Below are 13,805 nucleotides of genomic sequence, written 5' to 3'. Positions count from 1 at the left end.
GGGGTGTTGTTTTATTGCCCGGGCTAGAATGCAGTCTTAAACTGGGTATGCCTGTAACTGTGTTTAATAATAGAGACATAAAAAAAAAAAAATGAGGGAAGAAAATAATTAACAAGCAGCCAACCAATATTTCATTTAAACCTGTAAATATGTGTGATGTAGTACTGATAAGAGTGTATATTTTGTGTATTTAAAGTGGAGAGTTCTATGAATGTTAATTAAGTCTACTTGTTCCGGATCTCAGTTCAAGTCCTGAATATCGATGTTAACTTTCTGTCTCATTGATCTGTCTAATATTGATGTTGAAGTCTCCCACTATTACTGTGTGGGAGTCCAAGTCTCTTTGTAAGTCTTATATATCTGGGTATTTCTGTATTGGGTGCATATATATTTAGGATCCTTAGCTCTTCTTGTTACATTGATCCTTTTATCTTTATGTAATATCCTTCTTTGCTTCTTTTGATCTTTGTTGCTTTGAAATCTATTTTATCAGCAAAAATTGCAACTCCTGCTTTCTATTTATTTATTTTAGCTCTCCATTTGGTTGGCAAATTTTTCTCCATCCCTTTGAGTCTTTGTGTATCCTTGCATGTGAGATGGATCTGGATGTAGCATACCAATGGGTCTTGGCTTTTTTTGCCTGTCTGTGTCTTTGGATTGGGGGATTTAGTCAATTTAAATTTAGAATTAATAACAATATATGTGTGTTTGATACTGTCATTTAATGTTAGCTGGCTGTTTTGCCCATTAGTTGATGCAATTTCTTAATTATGTTGATGTTCTTTATTTTTTGGTATTTTTTAGAAAGGCTGATACTGGTTGTTCCTTTCTATTTGTAGTGGTTCTTTCAGAAGCTCTTGTAAAGCAGGCCTGGTGGTGATGAAATCTCTGAGTGCTTGCTTGTTCACAAAAGATTTTATTTTTCCTTCGCTTATGAAGCTTAGTTTGGCTGGATGTAAAATTCTGGGTTGAAAGTTCTTTTCTTTAAGGATGTTGAATATTGGCCCCCACTCTCTTCTGTCTTGTAGGGTTTCTGTTGAGAGATCTGCTGTGAGTCTAATGGGCTTCCCTTTATGGGTAACCTGACCTTTCTCTCTGGCTGACCTCAGTATTTTCTCTTTCATTTCAACCCTGGTGAATCTGGCGATTATGTGCCTTGAGGTTGGTCTTCTTGAGGAATATTTTTGTGGTGTTCTCTGTATTTCCTGGACTTGAATATTGTCGTGCCTTGCTAGGTTGGGATCAAAGATCTTTTAAAAATCCTAGTCTTGGCCCCTGGATGTGGTGGCTCATGCCTGTAATCCCAGCACTTTGGGAGGCCAAGGCGGGGGTGAATCACAAGGTGAGGAGTTCAAGACCAACCTGGCCAACATAGTGAAACCCTGTCTCCACTAAAAATACAAAAAAAAAAAAAAATAGCTAGGTGTGGTGGCGGGTGCTTATAATCCCAGCTATTCATGAGGCTGAAGCACGAGAATCACTTGAACCTGGGAAGGAGAGGTTACAGTGAGCTGAGATCATGCCACTGCACTCCAGCCTGGGCAACAAAGTGAGACTCTGTCTCAAAAAAAAAAAAAGAAAGTGCTCATACCATGACTGCTTGTGTAAACAAGTATCTATCTTGTCAAAACAAAAGAAAGCAAAAACACACACACACACACAAACCCTAGCCTCTGAAAGGGAGGATTATTTGAGCAATAATAAAATTCTTGTCTTCCATGCAGCCATCTCTATGTGAATTAAACTCTTTCCCTGTTCCAATCCCCCATCTTGATCAATCAGTTCTGTCTAGACAGCAAGCAAAATGAACCCACTGGGCAGTTACCGTAATCTGGAACCTGGTATGAGGCGGGGAGGGGGGGGAACACTCCCAACTAACCAGTCAGTCATGGGGACATCAAATAGCAAAGCTCTCCAAGGAAAGAGAAACAGAAAATAAACCTCAGGAATCACCGACATCAATCAAAAAGTCACCCCCACACAGCAAGCCTAGCCTACTCACCTCATCCACAAACAGGAAGGGCTCAGCGGTTTCACGCATGGTGTCATCAATGAACTTTGTCATCCGCTCACGGACTTTGTTCAGATCCTGAGCCCAGTGCTCCTGAAAATGACAAAGAGAATGAGTGATCACCAAAACGAGAACTGACAAAATTCTTCATTTCCCAGGGTCCTTCCAGTCACGATAGAAGACTGAAACCTCAACCGATTCTGAATTCACTTGCCATTGAGCACCACATGTTGAGGCTCCATTCTGCTCATGGCCCTCTGCCAGGGGTCAGCAAATGTTCTCTGTAAAGAGCCAGAGAGTAAATATTTGGGGCTCTGTGAGCCACATGGTGTCTGTCGCAACCACTCAACTCTGGTGTTGTGGCGTAAAAGCAGCCACAGATAATCCGCAGGCAAATGGGCATGACTGTATTCCAACAAAATTTTGTTTATAAAACAAGTGGTTAGCTGTTTTTGGCCCGTAGGTCACGGTCTGCCAACTCCTGCCCTTTGCTAGCTCTTTACATTTGTTAGTATGAAGAGCCTGGGAGCATGGTGGTTATATCAGCCTTCCAGAATGCTTACCTGGGTTGGCCTCTCATTCCACCTAGGGGACCTTGGGCAAGTTACATGCTGTCTCTGTGCCTCCTCATCCATGAAATGGGAGTATCTGCACACAGTTTCTGTGAAGCACTGTATGAAATGTAGCGCTATATGAAATGCACACTGTACGAAGCACTGTATGAAACCTTATTAGGTTATGTGCCTAACACAGCACCTGGTACATAGAAAGTGCTCACACTCACTTTGGAAGGATGAGGCAGGTGGATTGCCTGAGCTCAGGAGTTCGAGACCAGCCTGGCCAACATAGTGAAACCCCATCCATACTAAAATATTAACAACAACAACCAAAAAAAGCCAGGTATGGTAGCAGGCACCTGTAATCCCAGCTACTCAGGAGGCTGAGGCATGAGAATTGCTTGAACCCAGGAGGTGGAGGTTGCAGTGAGCCAAGATCATGCCACTGCACTCCAGCCTGGGCCACAGAGCAAAACTCTGTCTCAAAAAAAAAAGAAAGTGCTCATAGCACGGCTGCTTGTGCAAATCAGCATCTGTCTTCTTCCTACAGTCACCTTAGTTCGCACAACTCAAAAGTCATATATTGTCACTGCCATCTTAGAGACAAGGAAACAGAGGGCCATGAACATCACCTAATATCCTAAGCTCATACAGCTTGTAAGTTGCAGAGTCTGGGTTCCAAATAACTAAACTGACATAGAGTCTAATCATATGCCCTCTTTTCAAGAGAATAGGCAAGCGGGGCTGCTGAAGCACTGATAATAGCAGAAATACCCACGACCGATTCCAAAGCAGCTGCGCACAGTCCTAGACATTTTAGAAATGTTTTAGAAAAAGAATGCATAAGCTGGGCTTGGTGGCTCACATCTGTAATCCCAGCATTTTAGGAGGCCGACTGGGTGTATCACCTGAGGTCAGGAGTTCGAGACCAGCCTGGTCAACATGGCAAAACCCCATCTCTAGAAAAATAGAAAATTAGCTGGGTGTGGTGGCACATGCCTCTAATCCCAGCTACTCAGCATGCTGAGGCAAGAGAATCACTTGAACACAGGTGGCAGAGATTGCAATGAGCCGAGATTGCGCCAAACTGAGATTGCGCCATTGCACTCCAGCCTGGGCAACAAAAGTGAATCTCCATCTCAAAAAAACCAACTCCAAATAAAAAAAAAAAAAAAAAAAAAAAAAAATAATGCATAATACTAAGTAACTATGGCTTTCCTCTCCATGCCCTGAAATCCCAAATGTTTATAGGAAAAGGGATGAAATATGACCATGTAAATTCAACTTTGACCAATACTTTCTTCATTTCAAATATTCTAAAACCTCTATCTTTATGACTAATGGGAGCAAATATGCTACCAGATGTGTGTGTGGTTGGATGGGAAGGGCTGGATGAGGATGTGCAAAAGAATGAAAAATGAAGAACAGACGCAAATGAGGTGGTGACCAGGAGGCTTGTGACATTCATGGGTGCACGACAACAAGAAACTGCTGTTGACTCTTGCAAATCTGCCTGGATCAGGAGCCCAAAACAGCCAGGACGCAGCTGGGAAACTGCAGGCTAATTTGAATACAGAGGTGTCCGAACCTTTGAATACAACATGAAACATGAAATTGTGGGATACTTGGTTAAAATACTTTCCTTGGCCAAGGTGTCCCAAAGAGACCAGAGGCTTCCTCCTTCCTTCTCCCTACAAAGTTTTTACAATTATCAAAAGGCATGGGTACTTAGCTAATATATCCTGACACTGGACTGGCTGTAAAGAAAAAAATCTTCTGCCTAAAGCAGACTGAAATGTCAATATTCTAGAGGTTATAAAATGCATCTACTTGCTGTTGGGTATTGTACTAGACAGCTGTAATGGTGACAATGGCAGAGAACAATGGTGAAAATACAAATAAGTGGTGATGGCAGTCAACACTGGGCACTGACTATGCCAGGCCCCACACACAGCGGCTCATCTTGAACTTACCACCCAGCCCAAGAGGTAAAGGTTATTCTCCATTTACACAAATGGGGAAACAGAGGAGAGACTTCTAGTCTCTCCATTTAAGTAAGTGGTCCCAGTCATGAGCCTCAGGCTAAACTCAGCAACAGTGGTTCTAGAAACATACCCGTTTCCCGTCGCCCATCCATCCCAGAGCTTTACTGTGGCATACTTAGCCAAATCCTCTAATGAAAATTTAGATGAGTTCCAAGTTCTCACTCCTATTAAAAATGCTGCATTATTTCCTTAGGATAAGTACCCAGAAGGGCAACTATTTAGTCAAGGTATATAATCTAGTTTTAAAGTTTTATTTTAATTGTATGCAGCCAAAGTGTCTTCTAGAAAAGTCATACTAATTTGCACACAGTGCTGCAGTGATTATTTCAAATGAGCATCTGTGTGACCAAACAACATTGCATGGATGCTCACTGCTGCTTGGGCCCTAACTCCCCAGATGCAGAGAGAGCTCCTGCACTTTCTCCTGGCCCCAGTCCCTGATCTCTAAGAGCCGCCCAGCAAATGGCTACATTTGGGGTATGTAATAAAGTAAACCACCACTAGGTGGAGCTAAATCCATACCCCCAAGTCTCCCTAACAGGTGGTGACTTCCAGGATGCAAGGCCACTTGTCCCCAAGAATTTAACCAATTTAATTTTAATTGTTCCCTACAAAACTGAATAATTTAGTGGAAGGAATATCATAACAGGAAAAAAGCAGATGGATTTCTCTCTACCTCACTCTACCACCAGCCCAGACCTCACATGTGATTCTGCCCAATAAAATTAACATATTATCTTCATTTTACCTCCTTCCTCAGACTTAATCTCAGGTTGGGCAAGTAAGCCTTCTTTTGGTCACTATCATTGTGTAGCTGCCACCCTTCCCTGAGCCCTCAGTGTGGCTGGCTTTGTGTAAAACATGTCTTCTGTGTTCACAAGTTTCTCTTCAATCAATGAAATCCAAACACAGGCTGGGTGTCAGGTGGCATTTAAAAATTACTGTTAATCACACAAGCTGTAATAGGAGGGTTATGACTACATTTTTTTAAAAACAAAAATGTTTTATCTGTGGGAGAAACATATGGAAGTATTTATAAACAAAGTATTTATAAGCAAAGTCTGGGGTTTGCTTTAGAATTCTTTCAGCAAAGAAATGAAGAAAGGGGAAGGGTAGGGAATGTGTGGAGTTAGAAGTGGATGTAATAAAACCGGCAAAGTGGGCCAGTCACAGCGGCTTACGTCTGTAATCCCAGCATTTTGGGGGGCTGAGGCAGGTGAATCACTTCAGTCCAGGAGTTGGAGATCAGCCTGACAATGTGGTGAAGCCCTGTTTCTACTAAATATACAAACATTAGTCTGGGCAGGGCGTGGTGGCTCACGTCGATAATCCCAGCACTTTGGGAGCCAAGGTGGGGGATCACTTGAGGTCAGGAGTTCGAGAACAGGCTGGCCAACATTGTGAAACCCCAACTCTAATAAAAATGCAAAAATTAGCCAAGCATTGTGGTGGACACCTATAGTCCCAGCTACACGGGAGGCTGAGACAGGAGAATCACTTGAACCCAGCAAGTGAAGGTTGCAGTGGGCCGAGATCGAGCCACTGCACTCCAGCCTGAGTGACAGAGCAAGATTCTGTCTCAAAAAAAAAAAAAGGGGGCCTGTAATCCCAGCACTCTGGGAGGCCAAGACAGGTGGATCATGAGGTCAGGAGATCAAGACCACCCTGGCTAATATGATGAAACTTCGTCCAGGTGTGCTGGTGGGGCATCTGTAGTCCCAGCTGCTTGGGAGGCTAAGGCAGGAGAATCGCTTGGACCCGGGAGGCGGGGGTTGCAGTGAGCTGAGATCACGCTACTGCACGCCAGCCTGGACAACAAATCAAGACTCGGTCTCCAAAAAAAAAAAAAAAAAAAAAATTGTCAGACATGGTGGCACACACCTGTAGTCCCACCTATTTGGGAGGCTGAAGGGGGAGAATGACTTGAGCCCAGGAGGTCAAGGCTGCAGTGAGCCATTACTGCGCCACTGCACTCCAGCCTGGGTGACAGGGTGAGTGAGACCTTGTCTCAAACAAGCAAACAAACAAATTGGGCAAAATGCTCGTAATTTTTAACCTGAGTGATAATACATGATGGTTCATTAAACCATCTGTCTGCTTCCATGTATGTCTGAAATGTTCTGCAAGACAAGAGAGTTCATTTTTCAAGTAAATGAACTTAATTTTGCTGCAACCCTAAAACTGCTCTAAAATATAAGGCCATTAAAAAAATAATAATAAATGAAAAAGAAAAGTAAATGGAACTCCAATGACATAAAAATTTTAGATTTAGATGTGAACAGGCATGTATACATATATTCATATTCACACACACACACACACACACACACACACACAAAGCCATACAGTCGTCTCTGATCCCCACAATTCGCAGAGGTAGATGCTCTCAGTCCCACTTAGAGAGGAGGAAACTGGGGCACAGAAAGGGTAAACCACCTGTCCAAAGCTGTGCAGCTGGTAAGAGGATTTCAAGTTGATCTCACTCTCACAGTTTCTCGTCCTCAACACTACAGGCACTTGGGGCTGAATACTTCTTTGTTTTTTTTTTTTTGGGGGGGTTGTTTTTTTGTTTGTTTGAGATGGTATCTTGCTCTGTTGCCTAGGGTAGAGCGCAGGGGCACAATCTCAGCTCACTGCAGCCTCTGCCTCCTGGGTTAAATCAATTCTGCCTCAACCTCCCAAGTAGCTGGGATTAGAGATGCCCACCACAATGCCCAGCTAATTTTTGTATTTTTAGTAGAGATGAGGTTTCACCACGTTGGCCAAGTTGGTCTCAAACTCCTGGCCTCCAGTGATCTACCCACCTCAGCCTCCCAAAGTGCTGGGATTATAGGTGTGAGCCACCCCACTTGGCCCTGAATACTTCTTTGTGGCAGGGGCTGCCCTGTGCAATGTAGGATATTTAGCAGCATCTGTGGCCTTGACCTACTAGATGCTGGCGGCAGCCTCCAGCTGTTACACCCACTCATGTCTCCAGACACCGTCCAGTGTCCTCTGGGGGCATCATCACAGCAGTGGAAAACTAATTCGTAACACAACACAAATCTCCCTTGAGTCTACAGCTGGGCTCAGGGCCCACAAGCAAACCCTGTCCATGGAGACTGTCCCATGCATCATGTGTTTAAAGATAGCTGCGCTATTTTATCTCCCAGGGGACCTGGCAGACTTGATCATTCTGGTCACATCCTCCCTTAAGTCAAGGAAGACTTCCCAGGCAGTGACCCCTGAGGTGATGCCAGAAAAGCTAAAGCCAGCCAGGTGACGGCAGCCCCATCCTCACGCCCTCATCCCTCCTTCCCTCCCCTAGAATTTTCTCATTCTTCCCATCCTCAATGTGTTCCTTAAAAAGAGGCCCAACATGAGGCTGTTCTGATCCAAGTTTCAGTGACATCTGACAACAAGCTGAAGTATCTGGCACCTGGGAGACTACAATCATTCCATGAAGACAGGTGACCAGGTGAGCACAGGTGGTCAGGTGAGCACAGGTGACCAAGTGAGCACAGGTGACCAGGTGAGCACAGGTGGTCAGGTGAACACAGGTGACCAGGTGAACACAGGTGGTCAGGTGAGCATAGGTGATGAGGTGAGCACAGACGGTCAGGTGAGCACAGGTGGCCAAGTGAGCACACGGGGTCAGGTGAACACAGCTGACTAGGTGAGCACAGATGACCAGGTGAGCACAGGTGACCAGGTAAGCACAGGTGACCAGGTGAGCACACAGGGTCAGGTGAACACAGGTGACTAGGTGAGCACAGGTGACCAGGTGAGTACAGGTGACCAGGTAAGCACAGGTGACCAGGTGAGCACACAGGGTCAGGTGAACACAGGTGACTAGGTGAGCACAGGTGACCAGGTAAGCACAGGTAGCCAGGTAAGCACAGGTGGCAGAAGGGTGAGACCAGTCCACAGCAGCAGCCCGCCAGCTCCCCCAGCCACCCACAAACCTTATGCTCTCTCACCTGCTGTTCATGTATGAGAAACCTCTGAAAGTCATGAAGGTAAACAGCAGAGGCATCCGGCCTGTCCGTGTTCCTGTCCTCGGGAAAAGCAGGGGTGGTCAGAGACAGGCACATTCAACAGAGGAGTTGAGAGGAGATGCCAGCCAACAGGGCAGCCTGCCACCCAGAGTATCCCATTGAGTCTGGTGCTGTGTTAGGTACCAGGTTGGAAGACACAGGCGAGTGATACAATGTCCCTCACCTACGAGGATTCAGAGGGGCCCTGGCATCAGAATCTCAAGGGGCAGGCTCTGGTATCTGCATTTAGCTGCCCCCAAATAGTTCTGGTGCACTCCCAGGTAGAGGAGCACCTCATGGAGTGTGGCCATGGGGAAGACAGGTAAACCAGGCATTTGGGGTACAGGGCAGCAAGAGACGAGGGTGGGAAGAGAAGGGCAGAGTGGGAACAGCAGAGGGGGTCCCAAACCCAAACCTGGAGGGCCAGAGGGTCTTTCCTGAGGAAAGAACACCTACTTGAGTTCCAGAGAATGAGGTGGGGTGAGCCAGAAAGAGATGCCGAGAGTGCCAGGCAAAGGAAACCGCAGACGCAAAGGTCTTGAGGAAAAGAGAGAAGGGCAGGGAGGAGAGAAAGAGAGGTAGGAAAGAGGGAGCGCAGGCCAGAGGGGGGCTGCAGAGTGAAATGTGGAGGAAACGCGGGCACATGAGCGCACCTACCCAATGCCCGGGCAGGGCTGGACATGCCACCCGCCTGCATAGGGGAGCTGGTGTTGAAGAAAGAAAAGGAGCCAGACCCAAGGGCCTCCTCAGAAGCCACGATCCAGAGTTCACTGGGTCATCGAGGCTCTGCAGTGGGGGACAGATGAGCCCCCCAGACTCTAGGCCATCAGGGAGAAATTAACTGGAGTGTGCAAGACACCACTGTGGACCGAGCAGAGGTCGGGTATCAGGGAGGGAACACCACTATGTGAATAATGGCAGGACTCCCGCCTTGGCCAGCAGGTCACTGGCATGTGGCTTCCTGGAGAGGCATTCACAGCCACCAGAAAACCTCATTGGGCCAGCACCAGCCACGCCTGGGTTGGATGGGGAGTACGTTCTGCTGCATGGAGCTTTCCAGGGAAATGGGTCGATTTCCCTGAGTACTTGCAGGAGCGTGGGGAAAAGAGGTCTATTTGAAATAGTAAGAGCAATGAAACATACCCTGAGCTTTCTCCCTTTACTCAACACTCAGGGTCCTGGAGTCTATTGTCTTATTACGAGTACATTTCTACCCTTTCCTCATCAGCCTCACGGTCTAACATTAAGCTTTTCATTAAAATACTACATAGAAATTATGGCTGGACACGGAGGTGCACGCCTGTAATCTAGGCACTTTGGGAGGCCGAGGCGGGTGGATCGCCCGAGGTCAAGAGTTCAAGACCAGCCTGGCCAACACGGTGAAACCCCGTCTCTACAGAAAATACACACACACAAAAAAAAGATAGCTGGGTATGGTGGCGTGTGCCTGTATTCCCAGCTACTCCAAGGCTAAGGCAGGAGAATCAAGTGGACCTGGGAAGTGAAGGTTGCAGTGAGTCAAGATTGTGCCACTGCACTCCAGCCTGGGCAACAGAGGGAGACTCCAACTCAAAAAATATAATAATAATATATATGTGTGTGCGTGTGTGTGTGTGTGCATGCTATATAAAAATTAGATTCATTTTATTTATACTGTGTAGTCTTGTTTCTGATTTGAAAAGTGACAGAGGGAAAAGCTGCTTACCAAAGAGGACTGGATCAATGTGCCCCAGCCCATTAACTCCAGGACCAACATGTCTCCCAGTCAGATAGGCTGGGAAACACACATCTCAGAAGTTCCCCACCTTGGGAATCATGGAGCACAGTAAATGTTCTGGTCAGTCCTGCAGCACTGACTTTTTCATAACAGTAGCACTACTTATGAGCCCTTCATGGGTGCCCAGCACCATGTGAAGCAGGTTATACACTTAAACTCATTTTAATTCAGTTAAACCTGTTTAACAAGGAAATTTTCACTTACTTGATCATGAACATTAGTTTTTGGAAAACAAAAACACACAAAAAAACTCTTAACCTGTCACATATCATGAGGCACGTTTGGGGAAAGGAGGCCCTGAGGCCACAGGCTTTTCTACAGAAACTTCTAAAACATCCTCCCAATGCTCCGTGCCCCACTGTTGCTACTGCTCATCTCTATCCACGCCACAGGTGTGGGATGGCCAATTCCCAGCAGGGGCGACCTGTCCCTGTGGAAGTTAGTGTCTGCACACACAGGCACCCCTCCCGGAGGCCGGCTGCGCACCAGGCACCGAACTGCGACACCGAACCGCCACCCCGAACAACATGCAAGAGCTGCCTCACCCCAGGATGAACACAGACGAATCCTTTTTGAATTCATCGAGAATCTGAAATGGAAAATACATACACAAGAAGAAACTTAGACAAGTCACTTAATGCAAAAGCAGAAAGATTTCTGTGGTTGTTAAAAAAAAGTATCATTTTGTTAGATGCAACAAGATCATTAAAAATATCATTTTAATGGGTGTCAGTTGTAAATATTCAAACATAGTAGAAACTTAAGAAGCAAAAGGTAGAAGCCCTCCTTGTTCCCTCCACAGTCTTATTCCCAAGAAGCAATCACCCTTCAGAATTTCATAAGTTTCCTTCTAGAATTTGTTTTAGGGATATTCACTTAACTGTATCATATCATGTCATTTAAGTACATTTCACAATTTTTTGCTGTGTTTCAAGCTTTACACATTAATCGCAACCTCAAATAACCCTGCTTTCCTCCTTCGAAAAATCACATTATATTCCACAATTTACACGTCACTTGACTTTCGTTACATCTGGTATTATTTTTTAAGTGTCCCTGTGTGTCTATTTCTGTATCTTTGCCCACTCGTGACAGTTTTTCTATAGAGCAGACTCCTAGAAGGAAAAGCACCTAGACACAGCGCACTGTAAGCACACTGGCTTTGATAAATTCTGCCAACTTGCTCTCAGAACAGTTGAGATGGGCACCTCCACTGGGGCACACATACCTTTTTCCACACCCTCAGTGACAGGTTTCTTTAGAGCTAGCAACTCACTGTTACCCAGACTGAGTGCAATGGCATGATCATAGTTCACTGCAACCTCACTCTCCTGGGCTCACGTGACATCAGCCTCCTCAGTAGCTAGCACTACACACATGTGCCACCATGCCCGGCTAATTTTTTTCATTGTGTAGAGATGGGGTATTACTATGTTGCCCAGGCTGGTCTTCAACTCTTGGACTCAAGAGATCCTCCCTTCTGAGCCCCCTGAGTAGCTGGGATTATAGGCAATATTTCGAACATTTAATATTTCAAAGATGCATTTCTAATCTTCGAAGGCAAGAGGATGGAAGAAATACTGGACTGCTTCAGCTCTTCACAGCCCACTGCAGCCCAACTGCTGTATGATGAAGGGTCTCCTCCCCTAAGAGGGGGGCGCCATGGAGCACACCTCCCTCCAGCTTCGACCTGCACCAGCTCATTTTCTGTGCATTGTACTCAGGAACCCTGCACACCCACATCTTGTCCGTTTCTGCCCAGGCGGCATTGCTTCAACAGTCTTCAATGACACTGCAACGGGATAAGCACTTGAATAATTCCCACAGAAACAGAAATGCATCCACTAGCTCATGATCAACGCTACTGACATAAAGCAGCTCCTGCACCGGCTGACCCAGGGTCCTCTTGCTGAACTCCTTGCAGCCCAGGATGTCATGGGAAGTATCAGTGTTCTACAAAAGGAATCGCAGGCCTCTGGGAAACATCAGAGAGCCCTCAACAGTTTGTGCAGGTGTGTGTTTCTTTTGGAGACATGATCAGCATCTCAAAGGAGTACGTCCCACCTGCTCTTGGAGTAGGTCACTTTAAAGGGGGCAGAGAAATGGGGCTGTCGCTGGGGCTTTGGGGCAGAGGTGGTCAAGGAAGACGTTCTAAAGACAGAAGTTATAGCTAGTGTTATGGATAGGACTGTGTCCCAGGAATACATGTCCAAGTCCTAACACAGTACTCGAGAGCATGACCTTCTTGGGAACTAGGGTCTTTGCAAGATGCAATTAAGTTAAGATGAGGCCATGCTGGGTTAGGGTGGGCCGGAATCCAGTGACTGGCTTCTTAAAAGAGGGAGATTTGGAGACAGAGAACCACACAGAGAAAAAGACACCAGGAGGTGATGGAGGCAGAGACTGGAACAATGACATCTACAAGCCGTGGAGTGGCAGCGTCTACGCACCAAGGAATGCTTGTAGGATTGCTGGCAGCCAGCAGCACCAGGAGGCGTCCACGCACGGAGGAATGCTTGAAGGCCTGCTGGCAGCCACCAGAAGCCACAAGAGAGGCCTGGAACACAGCCTTCCCTGGAGCCTCCCGAGGTGGTGCGGCCCTGCCAACACCTTGACTTTGGACTCTGAACCTCCAGGATGGGGAGGGAATAAATTTCTGTTGTTTTAAGCCACCACTTGCAGTACTTGCTGCGGCGGCCCAAGGAGACTCTGTCTTGGAACGCGGATTGCATGAGCTGGGGCAAGATGGTCACAGTCTCAGTCTCTCCTCCCACCAGTCCCATCGGGTAGTAAAATAAGCCCCATTTCAGAAACAAGCAACAGGCCCAGGGAGGCAAGGATTTTTCTCCCAACAAGTCCAGGGGCCAGAACTTCAACCCTGGCCCGCCTTGGTATATCTCCAGCATCCCACACTATACGTACAAATGTATATACAATAAATGAGATCCCAGCAATCAGAGAATATTCTAGATGCTATGGGTGCACAGTGGAGGCAGCCGTTAATTTATATTTAGCATCACCATGATGGGTTATGTGGTCAGATTCTACCTAACCAAGGCACAGGGGTTGCACTGGGCCTGTGTCACTCTGGGCAACATCCCGGAACCTTCCCACCTCAGCAAAGGGCCAGTGAGGTCAGGATAAACATCTGTATTGTTAACCACTGTGCCCTCTTGGGTCACGCACACATTTACTGGATCAGTGACTAAAGTAATGGATAAACTAATTTCCTCTGGTAGCTAAAAGGCTACAGGGAAATGTCATCTTTGAGTTGGGCCCCAGGAGAAGAAGTTACCAGCTGGACAAGAGAAGGGGCCCTGCCAGAGGGAGGGGTCATGGAAGCAGGGGTCCAGGGTACTAAGGGAGGGAGGGAGAGGAATGGTGTTTTTCCCACGTGGC

The 13,805-nt window shown here is 46.5% G+C and overlaps 1 protein-coding gene across 4 annotated transcripts in view; it reads right to left on the bottom strand.

The window, feature by feature from the left end:
• PLCG2 (phospholipase C gamma 2) overlaps window positions 1-13,805 on the bottom strand; it is a 181,193-nt gene that overhangs the window by 71,814 nt on the left and 95,574 nt on the right. For 3 of the 4 annotated variants that reach the window (XR_004270497.1, XM_032283879.1, XM_032283881.1), the window contains 3 exons: window positions 10,952-10,995; window positions 8,573-8,645; window positions 2,003-2,104 (listed from right to left, as the gene is read on the bottom strand). Coding sequence is in view for 3 of the 4 variants with exons in the window: in XM_032283879.1 (XP_032139770.1) it covers window positions 2,003-2,104; window positions 8,573-8,645; window positions 10,952-10,995 (219 nt within the window). In the remaining variant the exon portion in view is untranslated. The remainder of the gene's footprint in view (window positions 1-2,002; window positions 2,105-8,572; window positions 8,646-10,951; window positions 10,996-13,805) is intronic. The other variant, XM_032283880.1, reaches the window with a different exon arrangement.

This window comes from Sapajus apella, unplaced genomic scaffold (assembly GCF_009761245.1).
Source record: "Sapajus apella isolate SASKATOON/1434 unplaced genomic scaffold, GSC_monkey_1.0 scaffold15, whole genome shotgun sequence".
Classification (NCBI taxonomy): domain Eukaryota; kingdom Metazoa; phylum Chordata; class Mammalia; order Primates; family Cebidae; genus Sapajus; species Sapajus apella.
This window is presented reverse-complemented; position numbering and strand designations above follow the sequence as displayed.